Source organism: Varanus komodoensis, unplaced genomic scaffold (assembly GCF_004798865.1).
Source record: "Varanus komodoensis strain SLA01 unplaced genomic scaffold, ASM479886v1 scaffold16, whole genome shotgun sequence".
NCBI classification, from domain to species: Eukaryota; Metazoa; Chordata; class Lepidosauria; order Squamata; family Varanidae; genus Varanus; species Varanus komodoensis.
In genome coordinates this window covers 1,274,866-1,292,901 of record NW_025335468.1, presented here as the reverse complement: position 1 = coordinate 1,292,901, position 18,036 = coordinate 1,274,866, and the positions used below count along the sequence as shown (strand labels likewise).

At 40.6% G+C, this 18,036-nt stretch overlaps 1 protein-coding gene across 4 annotated transcripts in view; it reads right to left on the bottom strand.

Moving 5' to 3' along the window:
• Positions 1–2,026: 2,026 nt before the first annotated feature.
• Positions 2,027–18,036, bottom strand: part of DAGLA (diacylglycerol lipase alpha) — a 139,829-nt gene continuing 123,819 nt past the window's right edge. For 3 of the 4 annotated variants that reach the window (XM_044425676.1, XM_044425677.1, XM_044425678.1), the window contains one exon: positions 4,174–17,872. In XM_044425676.1, coding sequence (XP_044281611.1) covers positions 16,945–17,872 — 928 coding nt within the window. In that variant the 3' untranslated portion in view covers positions 4,174–16,944. Of the gene's footprint in view, positions 4,125–4,173; positions 17,873–18,036 lie in introns of those variants that run through there. The other variant, XR_006414268.1, reaches the window with a different exon arrangement.

The window sequence follows — 18,036 nt, the reverse complement described above, 5'->3', positions numbered from 1 at the left end:
TGTAGTGGGTGTGAAGGGGCTGTGCTGTGTGCAGTTGTGGGAAGAGATAGAGCTAACATTGCACTAGAATCAATTTTCTGAAATTGTTATTCTCCCATACAGGAAGCTTCCATTTTTCTGCCTTATCCTGATAACATTTTACAATCTATTTTGGTGTTTTTGAACATACCCAATCACCATGAGGTGGCCAAAGGGACTGTGTGTTTTACACTTGTTATGTGCAAACTTATTTTGTACAAACAAATTTTTCTTTTTTCAATTTCTTTTTTGAAAGCAATGTATTTGTAATGGAATTAAGTGAAAATGTGGGAGGAATTTTCAACACAGCACAATTTGAGGTTGCAATTCTGTACCCATTTATCGCATTGAATTCCTTAAGACTTACTTTTGAGAAGACATGTATAGGATTAGTCTGCTAGTCTGCCATAACAATTCTCCTGTATTCAAGAAAAATAACGGTTACCTTTCATTGCTGATTATCTTAATAGATATCGTCTGCATCTCACATCAGGTATAACTGCAGATGGTTGAAGATTTGTCTTGTTTACATGCTCTAGTTCAGACAAAATATAGCATGAACAGGGACTTGGAGGAGCCAGAAGTCATGCACAATTTGTGTGCACTCAAAATGAAAAAATAGTGTGCTCTTTGGTTTGAACTTTTGAAGGTTAATAATCAGGGCACAAGGGGCTGCCAGGAGCAATGTGCCAAGGAAGTACCTGACACAAGACGCCCAGACAGCTCTTCTGCTAATATTCTCATTTCAGGGCTGGGTGCATCTCAGGGCTACGGCAGCCAAATGAAAACCCCATGAAATCCTGCAATCCAGAGAAATGGTTTCTCTTTTGTTTCGTGGCAATAGACATATTGTGAGCCGTCCCGAGACCTTAGTGGCAGATGAAGTACAAAAGTTTTAAATAAATAAATATTAAAATGCCTATTTCTATTTTATGTGATACCCAACATTGACTTGATTTCCAGTAAAATCCAGGAAGTGACTGAGGCTCAAGAGGCCATTTTTTCAATTCCCCTTAACCATGTATCTGCTGGAGGCTACAGAAACCATAATGGTCAGAATTATTGTGAGGTGCAATGTCCAGAACTACCATGACAACTTGTCCTTTAGTATCATCCATTCATTTGTAAAACATGTGAACCCTCTTTCTGGAATTAATCATTACAGGAAACCAGCCCAATTTACTGTCTGTTGGCACAGCCCTCTCGACATTCTGCTCATTGCTGTAATAGATGCACAACACACCCAGTGAAGAAGCCATGCACATGTTTTGCAATGTGAGTGCTTCGCTGTGTTTTACTTGCTGCTGCGATATTTTGGGTGTCCCTTCATTTATTAAACTAGCATCTTTTAATGTGCTTTTGATGTTATGGCTTGCCATGTACATGATTTTTGTCTTTCTTCAAATGTATCCAATTATAAATTTTAAAACATTTAATATTAATGTTCCTTACAGTTTTCTTATTCAATACTTCCCAAGTGAACAATTGCGTACTGTAAGATAAATACCATGTTCTCTCCAACTGGCTACATCTGTAACCACATTTTCTCCTCTTCCACTGTCTATGCAGTTTTGCAGTTTCCTCCCCAAACCAAAATGGTGAGCATCTACTGTTTGCTAATGATTTAATCTGACAGGACATTAGGCAGATGTATTGCCTAATTCTTTTTAATCCTTTCCTTTCCTTTAGGTGCAACTCAAGTCATTTTTCCTTCATGATTACCACAGGCCTGAAGGTAAAGGGATGTCCTTCAGGCTTTGAAGGTCTGTTTCAGGCCTCAGGAGTGTGCATGCCCACCATAGCGTGACACAAATTATGTCTGGCAGAAACCAATGCAAAAACATATACAAATATTCTGAAAAATCACCCATTCTATGTGTTCCATCAAATTGGTTAACTCATATATACATTGTACATGCCATTTGCCTGGCTCTTACAGGAAGTAATTTATGTAAAGCTTCCAAGTCCCTACTCCAGTCCCTTACTACATGAAGGAAGTTTTGACACATTTTTCAGAGTATGCCTCAATGTATTAATCATGACAGATTATATGATGTTTTGCAGCCATTTCAAGACACATATTCACTTGTCAGCAGTACTAAATCACACCAGGGTTTTCTGACTCATCCGTTCTGCTAGAAAATTTGTAGAGCAGCCTTCTTGTCCTCATACTTCTTCAATCATGTAAATTAGTGTGCTTTCACTTGTTCTGGCCCCAGTTCTCTCTGCAGATCTTATTTCTGTGTTTTTATCGATTTACAAGGCAATTCTATACATGTCAACTCAGAATTCAGTTGCATTCATTTTTGACAGTCTTGTTCTGAGGTAATGTTTACAGGATTATAACCTTGATATTCTATACCGAGCAGAGGCTCATCATTATTCCTTATGAAAATAGCCAATGCAGTACAGTTCCTTTAGATAATACACTGGTTAATATACCACCCTTGTGCACCGAGTATTTTATATATAGTAGTACATGCTTAGACAATTTTATAGGTCTTTGCTCTTTTTTTACCTTTTAAAAACTTTTTTCTTTTCCTTCTTTCACAATGTATCACTTGTAATGGTCAAGTGTCTACTCACTAAATCATTTTCTCATACTATAACCTCCATGCCTGTTCTTTTCAGCTTTCTGTTGGCCTTTGGCATCAGAGGGTCTCTGAAACAGTTCATGCAATCAGTGGGCAGTGAAACAAGCTGTGGTGGTTTGTTAACTATGCTGCATATGCTGGTTGCAAGTCAGGAGGATTTACCAAATTACTCTCTGCTTGCTTGTCATGCAAACCTGGTTTACATCCATCCCAGTCATCCACCTTTGACAGTTTAAGATGTCATGACAACCCATGTCATGACAGCCCATGCCTCACAACTGGCATACATGAGAAAGGAAACTAAGCTCCCATGGCCAATTTTTCCTCCATGACCATGCAAACCTGGTTCCAGAACCGGAAAGGATCCATACAATACACTAGTGCAATCCCTGCTGAAGCAGGAATTAATCACTACAATATCCTTGAGATGGCTGCCCATTCCTTGCTTTGAAAACTTCTTACAAAGGACAGTTCATCTTTTGAGGAAGTCTGTTGCTCTGTCAAAGAGCTTGTACTGTCCAGGATCTTATCCCAATGTTTACTTGAAATCCCTTTGCTTGAATTAGAACCTGTTGGTTTGGGTTGTAATCTGTGGAGCCATAAAACCAAAATTTGTTCCATTACCAACTTGTGCCAATCACATTTTTAATTAATTGGAAGGTATGATGAATAATTTAGTTTATGGTCTGTCTGACCTGCCATTACACCTGCAAGTTGAAAATATCCTTTCCAGATCTTATGCCTGACTCGTTCCTATTCAGTTAGGTGCATCTGTGCCCACCAAAATCAATGGATCATGCTATTAGCTGCTCAGGGATATAGAGACAAAGATAGTTTTGCACTGCAATGGGTTGACAGTTTTAAGGACTTCCAGGCCAGGCAATGTTGTTTGTTCTTTCTGTGGCAGCTACTGGTATGACTTAACACATTTTAATTTAATACACAGCTTGCTTGTTCACCCATGCAACTGGATGGCATGAAACTTCAAAAACATCTGTGGCTGCACATACAGTTCTTTCCTGTGGGGATCCAAAGGGCTGGAACATTTTGGCTTGTACAGGGGGACAAGAAGGGGTTTAAAATACCTTTTGGAAACCATGAAATAGTATTTAAGAACATCACTTGAGTATAGATTGAGGCTGTCCATATATTTACCTGTTAATGCTGGGTAGCATCTTACATTTATGGGATAGGGGGACTGGTTTTTGTTTGCATCTATATTACATATTCAAAGGGTTACCTTTTTTCTTTGTTCTGCTTGTCATCCTCCTGTTCTTTGACACTCAGTAACTGGTCTGTTTTTTCTGATAATAAAGAACTTGGATGCTATTTTCCTCTTCTTCTCCATGCTGAGGTTGGCCACTGCTGGTGATAATGTTGGATGGTGGATTGTGGGTTCGATACATCATGGATAACTCTTTCTTTTTTTTTTGGGTGGTGGTGGTGGGGGGGAATAATTTAGCTGTATATGCACTTGGACCTACAGCACATAGGCCCAAGCATTTTTCAACTCTACAGGAACAGAGAAGTACCAAAATATCATACACTGAGGTACACAATATACAGAACTGTTATATACATATATATTTATAGAATATGCTATAATAATTTGTATCTTTCTTTACAGCAATATTAGTTCATATCTTTCATACATAGGTAAAAAAGTCATATGAGAATCACACATGTAGAGTGCTCAGAGTTCCCTACAGCCTTCATGCTGGGGCAAATCAGAGCAGGGACCCAACAGATAGCATTCCTGGAAAAGGTAAATGAGTGACTTTGCAAGAGACAGCAATATGTGGATACTTTGCTGCCTCTTCACTGGTTGCATACAAAGGCTTTCTAGAATCCATGAGTGGGAATCCTATAGGATCAAAGGCATAAGGTGGAAACTTGCCACTTTTGTCCCTCAAAAGGAGGAAATTTTTGACTAAACAATCAAGAAGCAGGGGTCTACTGGTAAATGCCTGGCTCCAATGTGCCCCAGCAGACGAGATACCGTAAAAGAGGATTAGTACAAGCAGTGGGGTTTTCATACAGAGAGATTGCGATTGCTGTCAAAAGGAAAGGAAAGGAATTTTCTGTACACAAACCTTATTGAATAGCAGAAAGCATTTGGCAATGCCCCTCGTACAGGCTGAAGCTCCCATAAACTCAAGATTCCATAAATACAACTGAGTGCTCCACAACATTGATTCCATTTAAGTATCTTCCACTCACACAACAAGGAAAGTGAGCATAGTTGGGCAGAAAAGGGACATTAGCTGGCTGTTGCCCCCCCGCTTAGGAAGCCAGAGGCCAGGCAGGCAGGCAGGCAGGCAGGCAGTGAACATTACAGGCGTGCCAACAAAAAGTCAAGCTAATTGAAAGGATTATAAAAGACAATGACATCCCTCCTATCGTGCCCAACATTTTGATGACATGGGTGGCAAGCAGCACCTGACCACCAGTGCTAAATGGATATTGTTAAATAAGGCTGATATTCCAGAAGTGGGGTATGAGTTTCTTGGTTTTAAATTTGCTTTTTCTAGAACTGTAGCAACTTGGGAGAGGCGAGTAAGTGCAGGCTACTGTGTCATGATCTTAGTTAAGAATCTTTTCTGCAAGGTAGTGTCTGCAAGCAGGCACTGCTGACATGCTGATATGAACATTAATAATAAGTATTATAGTGCTCTATCAGTCGCATCTCCTGTGTGATAACAACTGTACACACAAAATGCCCCAACTGGGCAAATACATGACAGGCCATGCAGTTAAGTACTAATAAGACAGACTGAATGCTAGCACAGTAATTGGGACTGGAACACAGCCCAACGGTAGAGACCCATGCAGCATGAACACAGTATTTTGAACAACCGGGCCTCACCAAGTTTGTGATAAACAGGTAGGCGGATCCCAATAAATGGCAACAAAACATTTTTTTTCCCTGCAGTGCACTGTATTTACTTGTTCAGTGTTATGCCAGCCAGTATCTACTGGTTTACTTTTTCCAAAAGCATGAAAAATGGATGGAACCCAATTGGTCATGCTTAATAGAGAACTGAAACATAGGAAAATGGTCAACAGCCTAGAACACCTGATCTGAGGAGATCATTTCTCCAAAACCTGGTGCAAATCAAGTGGAAGTTTTATACTTTTGCAGAACAGCCAGCTTTGCTCTTTTCAAAGCAAACTGCACCATCAGCACTCACACATGGAAATTCTAGCTACAGTTTTTGATGAAATGGGTCAATGTACTGAATAGTCTCACTCATACTTCTACATGTTGCTTTCAGGCATGCTCCCTGACCAACACTGTTTGCAGCCTAGATGGGTCAACAATCTCATCCAACAGGATGACTTGAAGGTATGCCATGAGTACTGGGAAAGCCCGCTTTAGACAGCATTGCTATTGGCACTTGTTAAGACAACCTGAGGGAGGTGAGGACACAAGAAATTTGGCCAATTTGGCCACGTGAAGAAAGAGGGCTAGCTGCAAGAGCCATCTCTCCTGCACATCACAACTGCACATGGAAATGAGGGAATGAAACCACTTGGCATTGTGTCCTCTCCTTGCATCTCAAAACAACAAAGGCACAACAGAGGTCTGGATTGAGGTGGAAAACAAGAGAAAGTAACACTAAAGTGAGGCAGCAATATGCACAAGGACAGTTTGTATACAGAATAAGATTGTCATATTCTTTCCAAAGTATCATCTTAATTGGTTTTGTTCTCCCAGTGATTGATACTGTCCTGTTGAGTGGGCATGACATTACATAGCTACAATTTTTATGATGGCAAGTTCCCATTTACATGGGAAGGCATGAGAAAAAATGTTTAAGTCATGAAATAGATGGCAAGAGACTGAAGATTGAAACTCAGCTACCTGAGATCCTTTAACTTGAGATGCTAGGCATCCATCACTGAGCTATGGACACATTTCCATCCCAATGAAAAGATCCCTGCCATATCATTCTAGATTGCTTTTGTACAAGAGTGAAGGTGTTTGTAGTGGTTTCTTCCATAGCTGCTCAGGTTCTTAATTGGAAGATCTCTTAATGGCCTTTTAATTTTGCTGGATTGCAGTAACTGATGAAATATGAAAAGCAACAAAACAATGAAATTGAGTTTGCAAGGGTAAATTTTGGAAGTATCTGAAGATCTTAAATTTAAAGACAGTTAAAGGTGACTTCTTTACTGAGGCAAATCTTGCTGAAAGTTTTAAATATATATTTTGGGAGAAAGTTTTTAATTTCTAAATCTCAACAGACAGCTGAAAAATACAACCAGATGAGCAGTGGATTTGAAAGAGCTTAACATCTCAATCAAATGCATGAGCAATACTCTTGGCTATATCATGTTAATTGTACAAATCCAGTTTTATCTCTTATGATAATATGCCTCCAATAACAGACTGCATAAATGTCTCCAGTGAGAAATGGAGTAGAGCTGGCCCTCACATTCATACAAAAAAACAACAACAAAACCTTGCATATGGTAAACATTTCTTAATTTCCATTCCACATCTGACATGATCGTTGGGATCATTCTGAAGCAATTTGAAAAAAAAGGGGAATTATGCTATGTTATCATTCTGAGAAGGGCCTGGTACAAAGCAGTTGAAATTCTGCCCCTGCTGCAAAAAAGTGCATTTCTGAAGTCAAGCAGCAATTGTTTCAGTCAGTCTGCAATATATCTGAGACAATGCAACTTTGTTTTGTGTGTAAACATCCTCAGAGAGAATAATTACCCAACACAAGGGCTTTTGTAAAGAGAAAGCAATGAATTATCCATAGGAAATAAATCAGGTGAGTCACATTTACTTTACTCACCTGTATCAGGTAAGGTTGATAAGAGATGCATATAACCACATATGAATACAACTTGGGGCATACCCTGAACAGGTAGTGAAAAGGTCAGGATATTTCTTTGTGCAGCAGCAGGGAGCTTCTGGGCTGGTAGCCCCATGTGGCCCACCAAGCCACACTCCCCTTGTCCCCCTCAAAACTTGTCCAGGTTCCCTTGATCTTCTTTGCCTTTAGCCGGCCTAAACCGTATTGCTTAAATGCCCCTAGAAATCTAGAAGGCAAAAGAAAGCACTCCGCCATGCTTTGGACTGCTTCTTCCAATTTCAGAGGTTTTTTCTCTTCCTTTTTATTTAGAGCTCTTCATTAGTCTCCCATTCTTTCTGGGACTGCTCATTCTTCAGAGCTCACTTTCACTTTCTTCCCTTGTTTCCACAGAGTCCCACTTGGTCAGGGCTAAACTTTTCACTGTGGGGTTCTCTTATGGGTCTACACTGTGCTGCTACATAGAACTCCTGTTGGATAGGGATGGGCCAGTTTGCAGAGTGTTTTGAATATGGTGCACTCTTCACTTTGTGACTCTCTTTCTGACCTTTCTGTACATATGGAGGGATGTGAAGTGGATCTTTGTTTTGGTGTCAAGAACTGTACAGAGGGATCAGGAATTTATGTGGCCACTAATGGAACTGCATGCCTGAGATCCCTGTGATCTAGGCACACATACTTGGAATGAAGTTTAAAAGAATTACTTCTGAGTAAATGTCCAACAGTTACGTATCCTGTGATTTTCTAATTTAGTTTAACTGAATTCAATGGGCCTTACTAATGAGTAAACATTCAGAACATATTGATTCACATTGTCCTTCCCAGAATCCAGCCTGAGATGTCTCCTGTATTGGAAATGGAGATCAAAAGGGTTCCTTGCTCTTGCATTAAATGCCATGTCCACACACACAACTGCAATACAGCAGAGTCAAAGAGAAAGCTGTGTGTGAGTGTGTGTGTGGGAGGTGGGTGCTTGTAAATTTTGCTAACACATTGAGGAGCACCACTAATGTAAACTATTCCTGACTGCAAGACACTGAAGAATGTTCAAAGATTGAAAACCAAAACAGGGAATTATATTCCACAGTGATCTTAAGACTGCTAAATACCCGTGTTGAATGGCTGCATGAGCCTAAATTTGATATGCCAAAAATCAACATTAATTCAATAGAAATTATTTCAAACATACTAGATGTCATATATTTTTAAAAAATCCAGCCCTGTCCACTTCTGCTAGGTGTGGGCGCTGTGATTTTGATTCTCTGTCACATACACAGTGGACCTGCTTCATAATGGTTCTCTTTAGGCTGGAGATCTGCACTGGATGGGCAGGTTATAGACATCACTCATGTTCACAGATGTCCACATATTCCTGAATTGAATTCCTATGGTTTGGGAACTGTCAAATAGCCAACAAAAATGGATCTTGTAAACCCTCATGGTTGAGAAAAATTCTCAACACCAGAAAGACAATTCTCCACTGCCAGTTCTTCAGTGGAGAGAAGAAAGAGGACATCACTGCTTTTTCTATGTTTGAATATGCAGCTTTGGGTAACATTTCCCAGAGATCTATCTGGACCACACACTTTGGTGTGTGTGTGTCCATTCATTCAGTTGCCTTCCTTAAATACTGTTCAACATGGTTATGCCTAAGCTCTTCTCTTTACTTAGGGGCTGTATCCTGTTACCCTTGTCCTTTAATTCCTGTTCTTCCCCCTGCCTTTGCTATGCTTGCTTCATTTAAAACAAAACAAAACCCCAATAAAGAATGTTTAAAATACCAGTAAATACAGGCAGCAAAGTAATCATTTGTGCTTATTAAGTACTTGGTTGTGGTTGTCAGGCAAAAAGGTGATGGTGCTGTACATCTGGATTTCTTCACAAGGTGACAATATGACAACTTGTCCAAAGCTACCTTCAATTAATACGAGACAGTGTGAAGTTTTGATCAAAAGTAAGAAGCTGGAGACCTAGAAATAACTGCATTTGGCAGCATCAAGAAGCAGATGGAAGACATCCAAGTTTTGGAATAGGTGACTGTGGTGCTAGGGTAATAACAGGCCTAGGAAATAACTCATATAGACCCTTAGTTATGCCCTTACTGCTCACATAGAGCTATAGTTTAGGCACTGTTCACAGAAGGCCATTAAGACTCAAATATATTAGTGTAAGATGGGTAAATATTCTACTCTTCCCTGCTTCATTCATCCATGATTGCATTAGCTATGAAATCCTACCCACCTGCTTTTTTTCCTTCTTTCTTTTCTTAGGACTCTGTTAACCCTATAGGAGGACAAACACTTCTTGCTAAGGGGCAAAGCAGATATTCCATCCATCTTATTCAGTATCAAAGAGGGTAAAGATAGCCTCAGTAACAGAAAGGCACATACCTATGCATTGGCACCCTTACATAGTTATATAGAAACATACATGCAGGAGAAAAATAAAGAGAAAATGAATGGGATGGAAATGAAATTATGAGAGGATGTGAATACAACCATTTACAAACTTATGCTAGTGTATAGTTATATGTTACACTTTTAAGGAGTGCATCTTAAAACATAAGGGGTGCATGCAACAGATGGGCTTTTCTGAAGGAATGAAACTCACAGCCTTCTTATGTTAGGACTTTGGGACTTGTACAATGGTTGCTATTTTTTCTAAAGGCTGTTCTGACCAAGAGGGTTGAAAGTGTTCAGCTCAGGAATCTATTATTCAAGGAGAGGAATGAGCTTACAGAAAGGCCAACAGTTCAACCCTGGTAACTAATAATTAAGGAGAGATGGAAACTTAATTAGGACTTTGCTTCCTTTCTGATTGACCAAAAGGTTAAGAGGAAAAGTGAAAGTAATATAAATTGGGAAATAAGAGTTTAAAAGGAGCAAAAAATATACAAAAAACATATATCTAAAGAGGAAGGAAAGGAGAGAGAGTTTGAGAGAGTTAGGACTGAAGTTTAGAGCATGGCTGTAGAAAGAAACCATCAAGAAGCTACAGAGGATCAAGAGTTGAGAATTTAAACTAAGAGAACTAGAAGTTGCTCCACTGATTAGCACACACAAAGTTACAGAAACCATCCAGAAAAGGATTGCCTGAATAACTAATATATCTGATTCTTATTATTTACTCTCACTGTGTATTGTTCAGACTGTTCTACAAATGAAGATTCCCCCTTCCACCGCTAAAAATTTGTTGCCCTCCTAAATCTTGTTTTAGAATAACTTTGACTGAGCCCTAGATATGCATCAAAGTGCTGTGCCCCATAACAGAAAGTGGGCAAGATGAGTAACTAATCTCTACTTATAGAAGTCTGCTTAGTGGAGCAGACAGTGGATAAAGGTGTTCCCCTCCTGGCAGTGGTGAAGACATAGGAGCAGCTGGGGTCCTATGTCCTTTTGCTTTACCTCCCTTTGACCATGTCAAGTACAGCCTGTGCTGCCATTGTCTTTAACTGTACACCTGTGCCATGCAGCACAATCCTATGCCAAGTTGATTCATAAGTAAGTCCCATATATTCACTTGGGTTTACCTCCAGGTAACTGTGCTGTTCTTATTGACTTTTGCAGGGGAGGATGGCATCCAGTGGCCAACAAAGACAGCATTCTTGCTCTCTTTTGATGAAGGAGGGGAAAGGAAAAAGAGAACAAATGAACATGGATCTAAAAGGCAAGCAGCATAGCTCCCATGAACAATTCATAAGTTCCTTCCCGCCACATAAAACTTGCCCTCAATTTCAGCTTCCACTTCAGGACTGAAACAACCTGGTCCTACAAGAATAAGCTGCTTTCATACAATTTTGATTCACTTCCTTTGAAACAACGGTGAGAAATGGCTTGTAACTGTATATCAGAGTTTTAAAACTGAGAGTGTTTGGTATAAAAAGCCTTTTCATTTAAAGCAGGGAGCCATAAAAAGCCCAAACAATTAAAAATTAACATGGGTTCATGTTAACATGGGAATTGGAAACAAGGCAAACCACTAAACAGTTTGTGAAAGAAGCTGCAGATTTCTATCACATAATTTTTTGGGTGAATTTCAAGGCCTATGTTTTATTCAAATTCTATTTACTATACTTCACACAAGAGTGACTAGAGGAAGCCCAGGTATATATTTCATAGAAATATTGCCTCAGCCTAGGGATCTTTCCATATAATGAAATAATTTTATTCTATTTGCTTTTCTTTTAGGGCAGTTCAGTGATACATATGCCTTTCTGTACAAGAGCCTACAACCTTTAGCATCCCCAGTTACAAAGGGTCTTGGGAAGAAAAGTCTCTGGTGGAAGCTAGAGAGTCATTGTCAAAGTAGAACATAAAGGGTAAGATAGACCAATAATCCAACCAAGTATAAGGCATTTTCAGTGGATGACTTCTGTAACATTCTCTTTTTAGCACTAATATGCGCTAGTTTCAATCCAGCACCACTAGTACAGTTTCACATCACCACATAATGGGTGGAAGAAAATACAAGCCATTAACTTATCACTGTTGGACAAATGCTTTAGCACTAGCTTTCCAGTAGAGGGAAATCAAGGTTTCCTTAGTTGTTGGGAAACAACATCCCTAATTTATTTTTGCAGTGTAAAAGAAAACAAACAACACTGACGCCGGACTACTGTTGCAGCAGTAGTTGTGTAAGTCAACATGTATGTATGGAAGAACAAAACACACACAAAAAAGGTTTTTAAAATGATGCAAAGAGGGAATTGTGTGTTCATCATAGGCAGTATCCCAGACACCTGTGACACCACATTCCACAGGGAAGAAGAGTAGTAATTGCCTAATTCAAGCTACTGTACTTGGAGTGTCGAGCAAACCTAGTTTCTTGCAACAGAAGCACTCCCATGGAGGTAGTCTTTAGTTTTAAAATGACTGAGCTGTGTACAAGTAAAATATTGAAGCAGTGATATGCTGTCAGCGTTTCAACTAGGGTGAAAGGTTGGAAGAAAAGAGGTGGAATATTGTAGCATCAGGAAAATCAAGTATAAAAAAGATTTTGGATTACAAGTACAACCGTATGTTTAGAAGGGAATTGTGGCAGAATCAGAATTGTGCTGCTTTGGGTCTCTGGATCTGACATGAGATCTTGACAGTAACCCAAAAGCCTGCCCACAGCAGCAAACATAAAGGGGGGATGGACACACGTGTGGCTGCATGAGCATCAGGGAAAGAGTCGGTGGCGGCACAAGTTCTACTTCGGGAGAAGCTCATGCTCAGTCTGCCAAGAATTATTCAAGAGGACAGGCATGTTGTTACACCTTGTATTTGGGCAAGTTTGTAAAATAAACACTTTCAAAAGAGATTTGTCATTCAACTAGTGAGAGTGAAATATCTTTTGAGCTATAGAAACCATGGAGTTTTTTTTCTTCCCAAAGATAACACTTGATGTGTTCTCTGCATATGTTCCTGGATTATATTCCATTACGGCCACTTAAAGTTATTAAAAATTCCCATTAAAACCTTCCACAGAAGTGTTTAAGAGGCATTAAATGCTAAGTGTTGGCTGGAAGATAACCCATGTGCAGGTATCTTTGGCAACATTTCATCAACATATTTATGGGTCTTTTGTTCATATTTTTCCACTGTTAAAGTGCACAAAATCCAGCTTGTGAGTAAAAATTAATGGGCCCACTCTGTTCCAAACTTTCGACAATAGCGCAATTCCACTGAAAATCCATCCAGCTTTTGTTGACCAAGTAAAAGATGGTAATGACATTCAAACTGATTGAATGACATCTGAAGACTGATTGATCAGAGAACAGGGAACAGATACAGTGAACAGCAATATGCAGTGTGAATGAAAGAGGTAGCAATGTGTTTAGGCATGAAATTCAACAGGTCAGCCAGCATTCATGTCAGCAGTATGTTATTTTCCAGTTACTTACTATACTGAGAACACTATAGCTAATAGTAAAAAAAGGTGTATTTGAGAAGTGTTGATGTACTACCTGGTTTTACTAAAAAGGCCAACATTAGCTAGGAGACTGATTTTCTCAAGAAAATGGTAAATAATTCAAACAGGACACTCTGATGTGATGCAGCAAATAAATGTTCAGCAACAATTCTCATTTCCCTCTTGCCTCTCTTGGTCAGTGCAAGAATGTGAGTCACCAGAATTTGTATATTTTCTGGGTAAAGCCCCAACAGTCACAGAACATGCTGATACCCTGTATCAAATTAAGACAATCTGATTCTTCCTACCACTGACAAGGAAGACTTCCTTAGGATACAATCAGTTTTAAGCATAGCAGTAATCAACAAAACCCATGAAACAACAAGGATATGGTGCTCAGGTTAGGCATGACATTCTAGTGCAATAGTTTGATCCATCATTCACAAACTGAACACCACTGAAACAACCATTAAAACCTTTTCTGCCTAGTGCCTTCCAACCTTGCTCTCCAACTGGAAAGTAACCTTCTAAGGCAAAGAACTGTCTTCAGTTAGCCTTGGTAGATTTTCAGAGACAGCACTGCCTCCACCTAATAATACAGTAGATACACTGCACACACATACCCATGCATCCTCCCTTCCTCCCACCCCACATACCCATGACCCACAAGAGTTGGGACAATTCATTCACTGCATTCGTAAAGTGCTTTGAAGTTTAAAGCGCTTCTAGGTGCCAAGTATTAGCACTGAATCATAGCTCAATTCACAAGGCAATGTCCCTGCAAGGTTAACAGGCTACTTGAGCTGTATCGGACCTCAAGGAGACTGTCCAGCCTTGTGAGCCTAATCTACTAGAAGTACCTGCAGCTTAAATTCTGCAACACTCCTGCCTTCCTCACTTTCATCACAAATGTTGCAGTTTATTATGTGCTTTCCCTAAAAATAATAGAAAACTCCTCTACATTTATCTTTAATCACTCACATTTTCCTACTGTGTCTTCAGTGAAGAAGAGTGTTCTGTCAGTCTAGGTCTAGCTAACAGCCGCCAAGACCAGCAGTGAGCCAAAGCAATTGCTCTTATAATGACCACAGTGTAGCGTATCATAAACGTGGTAGATAAAGCTGCAATCCATTTCCTAAGGGCAAGTCCCACTGAACTCAATGGAACTTACATCAGGGTAGACATGTGTCAGACTAAGCTGTAATTTTTCAACATACATATGCATTTTTAAATTGATGCTTAGAAGCTAGAAATAATTCTTCCAAACTAGAATGTTGTTGAGAAAAGCTGGACTCTTAAGTCAGATTGGATAAATAGTAAGTAACAGAATTAACTTTTTTTTTTAATAGCGGGATTTTAGAAATTAAAGTTTCAATACTTCAATGCATAATTACTTCACAGTAGAAAAGGCAATTAACCCTTATGTTGTCATGTTGAATACCACTATTTTAGATCAAAAGATCTCACTTCACCAATTCAATTATCGTAAAAGCATTTACCTCCGGATTGGAAATTTGTAGCATGCCAGGTTGCAACTCCTATTTCCCTCACTGTTGGCTATGTTGGCTAGAACTGGAAGGAAGTGCAATCCAACAGTACCTGGAGGGCTAACATATTCCCCAATCCCTACTGACATTAATGGAATGTGTGTTGTTTTATACTCATTTATTTGCAGCTCAGCTGTGTGCATGTTCACTCAGAAGGAAGTCCCATGAAGACATGTTTCCAAGCAAGGATGCACATGTATGTAAGAATATGCATGACAACAACCTGAAATATAGTGTCCTTAGATAACAGAACTAAGACTGCGATTCTAAGCACACTTTTGGACATGCATGGGACTGCACTATCAGTCACCAGAAAGAGTGCTTCCCCCTCCCTGAATTCAGAGACAGACCAGCATTGGTCCACCAAGACATTGCAGGTGAACCTCCCACTCTTCTTCAGTTCCTCCTAACTGGAATTTGCCATAAATTTGAGAGCTTCCCCAGTTTTGGCAGCTGGCTTGGGGACATGAGTCTGCAAAGTCAGGGGATTTATCAGGGAAGTACCTGCCAGGCTGTAATGCATGCCCAGTATGCTGTATAACCCAGAGACTGCATGCAGAATAAGCCAGCAATGAGTTCTGCTGCATTAATGCCACATTCTGTAATATATGTTAATATATTAAAAGAAATGTAGGTCACAGTATGTTTAACCTCCTATGCAAATATTCTTTCACTCCTATTTTCATCACTAGAAAATCCCTGCAGTTTTACACAGCACCACTGTGTTGTCATGACTGCTGATCTCAGTCATGAGCACCAAGTTGCAGGACTAGTGGCTGTGATATAATTTCATGAGATGTTGTAGAGTCAGGTGATGTTGATAAGCTCCTAATAGTAGGATGGGTGAATGGTTATCAACCCAGAGGATCAATCCCAGCACTCTGTCCTTTCTTTTTAAGAAGGCTTCCTAATAACCATACCTTCTGTGCATCCCACTGATGCCTCAGGTCCCATGTTGTGGGGAGCAGGGATGTGAAGGGGCAGGGATTTGCTGTTCACATAATACCTCCCAAATGCTTAGTAGCTCTGTAAACATATATAAGACTTCAACATGCAGTAAAAGTCCACCTTTCCCCTGAACTCAGGGACAGACCAACACTGGTCTGCCATGATACTACAGGTGAATGAAAGGTCATGAATGAAGTGGGTCCAGACAGAAGCATTCGGGGGATAGTGCAGGGTAGGCAAGCGTCTTGAATAACAAATGTCCGTTTAAACCAATTAATCCATGCAAACAGAGATGAAAATTATGTTGGCTAGATCAAGATTGTCACTAGTTCATAGTGATCTGGGGAGCTATACAATGCTGTGAGACCCGAAAGACCACTCATCCCTCTGGTGGATGAGGAAATGTGGAACTGGCCCTCAACTCTCCAGTACATGCACTTTCTTTCTTCTCAGAAGAAGCTTGGTTATCACTGAACACAGAGACAATCAGGGGAGCAAAACACACAGCCCCATCCCAATTTTCACTGCACCCAGTCATGGTGAGGAAGTGGGTGGCTGTGTTCCTCTGGAATACAGCCTTAACTATTATAAACAGGAAAGTGTGCTGAATAAAAAAATAAATCACAATGATGACAATGATGAACAGGTGCTTGGGTAAAATATGACATACTAGTGCAATAGGGCCCAAAGTCACAATTTTCCTTGATTCTAACATGATTATAGGGGCATCAGCTGACTTCTCAGCTTCTGTAACTCTGGTCCTCCAGCCTGTGGACAGTAACTTCCTCATTTCAGCAGGAAAGGCAGGGGATCTGCCCTCATGTTAAACAAATATGCTGAGGTAGGGAAACCAACTATTTTACTTCAGTGAATGAGGCCTTCAAAAAGCAGCAGGCTGTTAGGCAGTGCTTTTCTCCCTAACTAAAGGACAGTGCCCAAGGTGTGGCATCTTTCCTGTGTACATCCTCTGTGGTGCCATTAATGTAGCACCTAGGAAGGAATGACACCCTTCCCCATGCATCCTTCTCAACCTCACCTGTCCGGTGACCAGCTTCTCCAAGTACTATCCCACGGCTCACTGTATGGGATTGGCTAATTGTGCCCTCCTCTCCTATACTAAAGAGCTGAGATCACAAGGTCCTCGTGTTTGGCGGGGCTGGTCGTATTTCCAGTGGGAGTGGAAGTCCGGATTTTGTCAGTGGCCAGGCATTCTTGGCTACTCATTCCTGTAGGAGTGATGTCCATAAGCTCCTCAGAAGAACTCAGAGGGAAAGAAGGGGAAACTGATATGCCTGAGGAGGGATCTGTTGAGCCTGCAAATAACCTGGGGGGCTTTGGGACTAAGTTGGGCTCATACTGTGCTCTTAGCAGGATCTCCTGATCACTGACAGACTTAGGCATCTCAGCGAAATCACTGGTGCTGTCGGATACCATCATGCAGTAGATGTCCTGAAAGGAGCTGCTTTTGCTGTCCAGGTTAAAGAGGCTATCTATAAATTCTGCAAACTCCAACACTTGGGGACTTGGGGCATCACTAAGCCTTCCATTCTGGAGGGTCAGTTCCTCCCGTGGAATGAAAGAAACATGGTCAGTGTCACTGCCTGCCCCTTCATCACTGCATCGCCGCTGAGGAGTGGTGCCTCCACTGTTGTGCAGGGCTTCAGGAGCCTGAGTCTCCTGGGAATGTTTGGAGAGGCTGTCAGCAGCAAGCAGTTCTGTCCTCGAGCTGAGAGAGGGGTTCTCCTCAGGGATTGCTGGGTCAATATAAAAACAGTGAGTCTCATCTTTTTCCATGACTGCATGGAGGCTGGGTGAGCCACGGATGCTACGGAAACCGGAGGAACGCCTTGAATCAAAGCTGTAGATGGATTCATTATCAGACAGGCTCTCCATTGTGGCAAGAGGAGCTCGCCGGTCCTGCAGTTCTACAGACAGGCGCTCCTTGGTATCTAGAAGTAGGATCTCCACAGGATCCTTCTGCACTGGAGACAGAAGCTTGGTGTCATAAAACCCTTCCAAACTGATTTCAGAGTGAGCCTTACTCCTGCAAAAGGAGAATACAAAAATATGAGACTCATGCAAGGCTATGTAATAATTTCCAGGAACAAGTGATAGAAGAGCACACTGCAGATATGTTTCCTCATTCATGACATCATTTTATGCACCAAGACAACAGCAGTTACCACATCGATCCAGGGAACTGGTAGA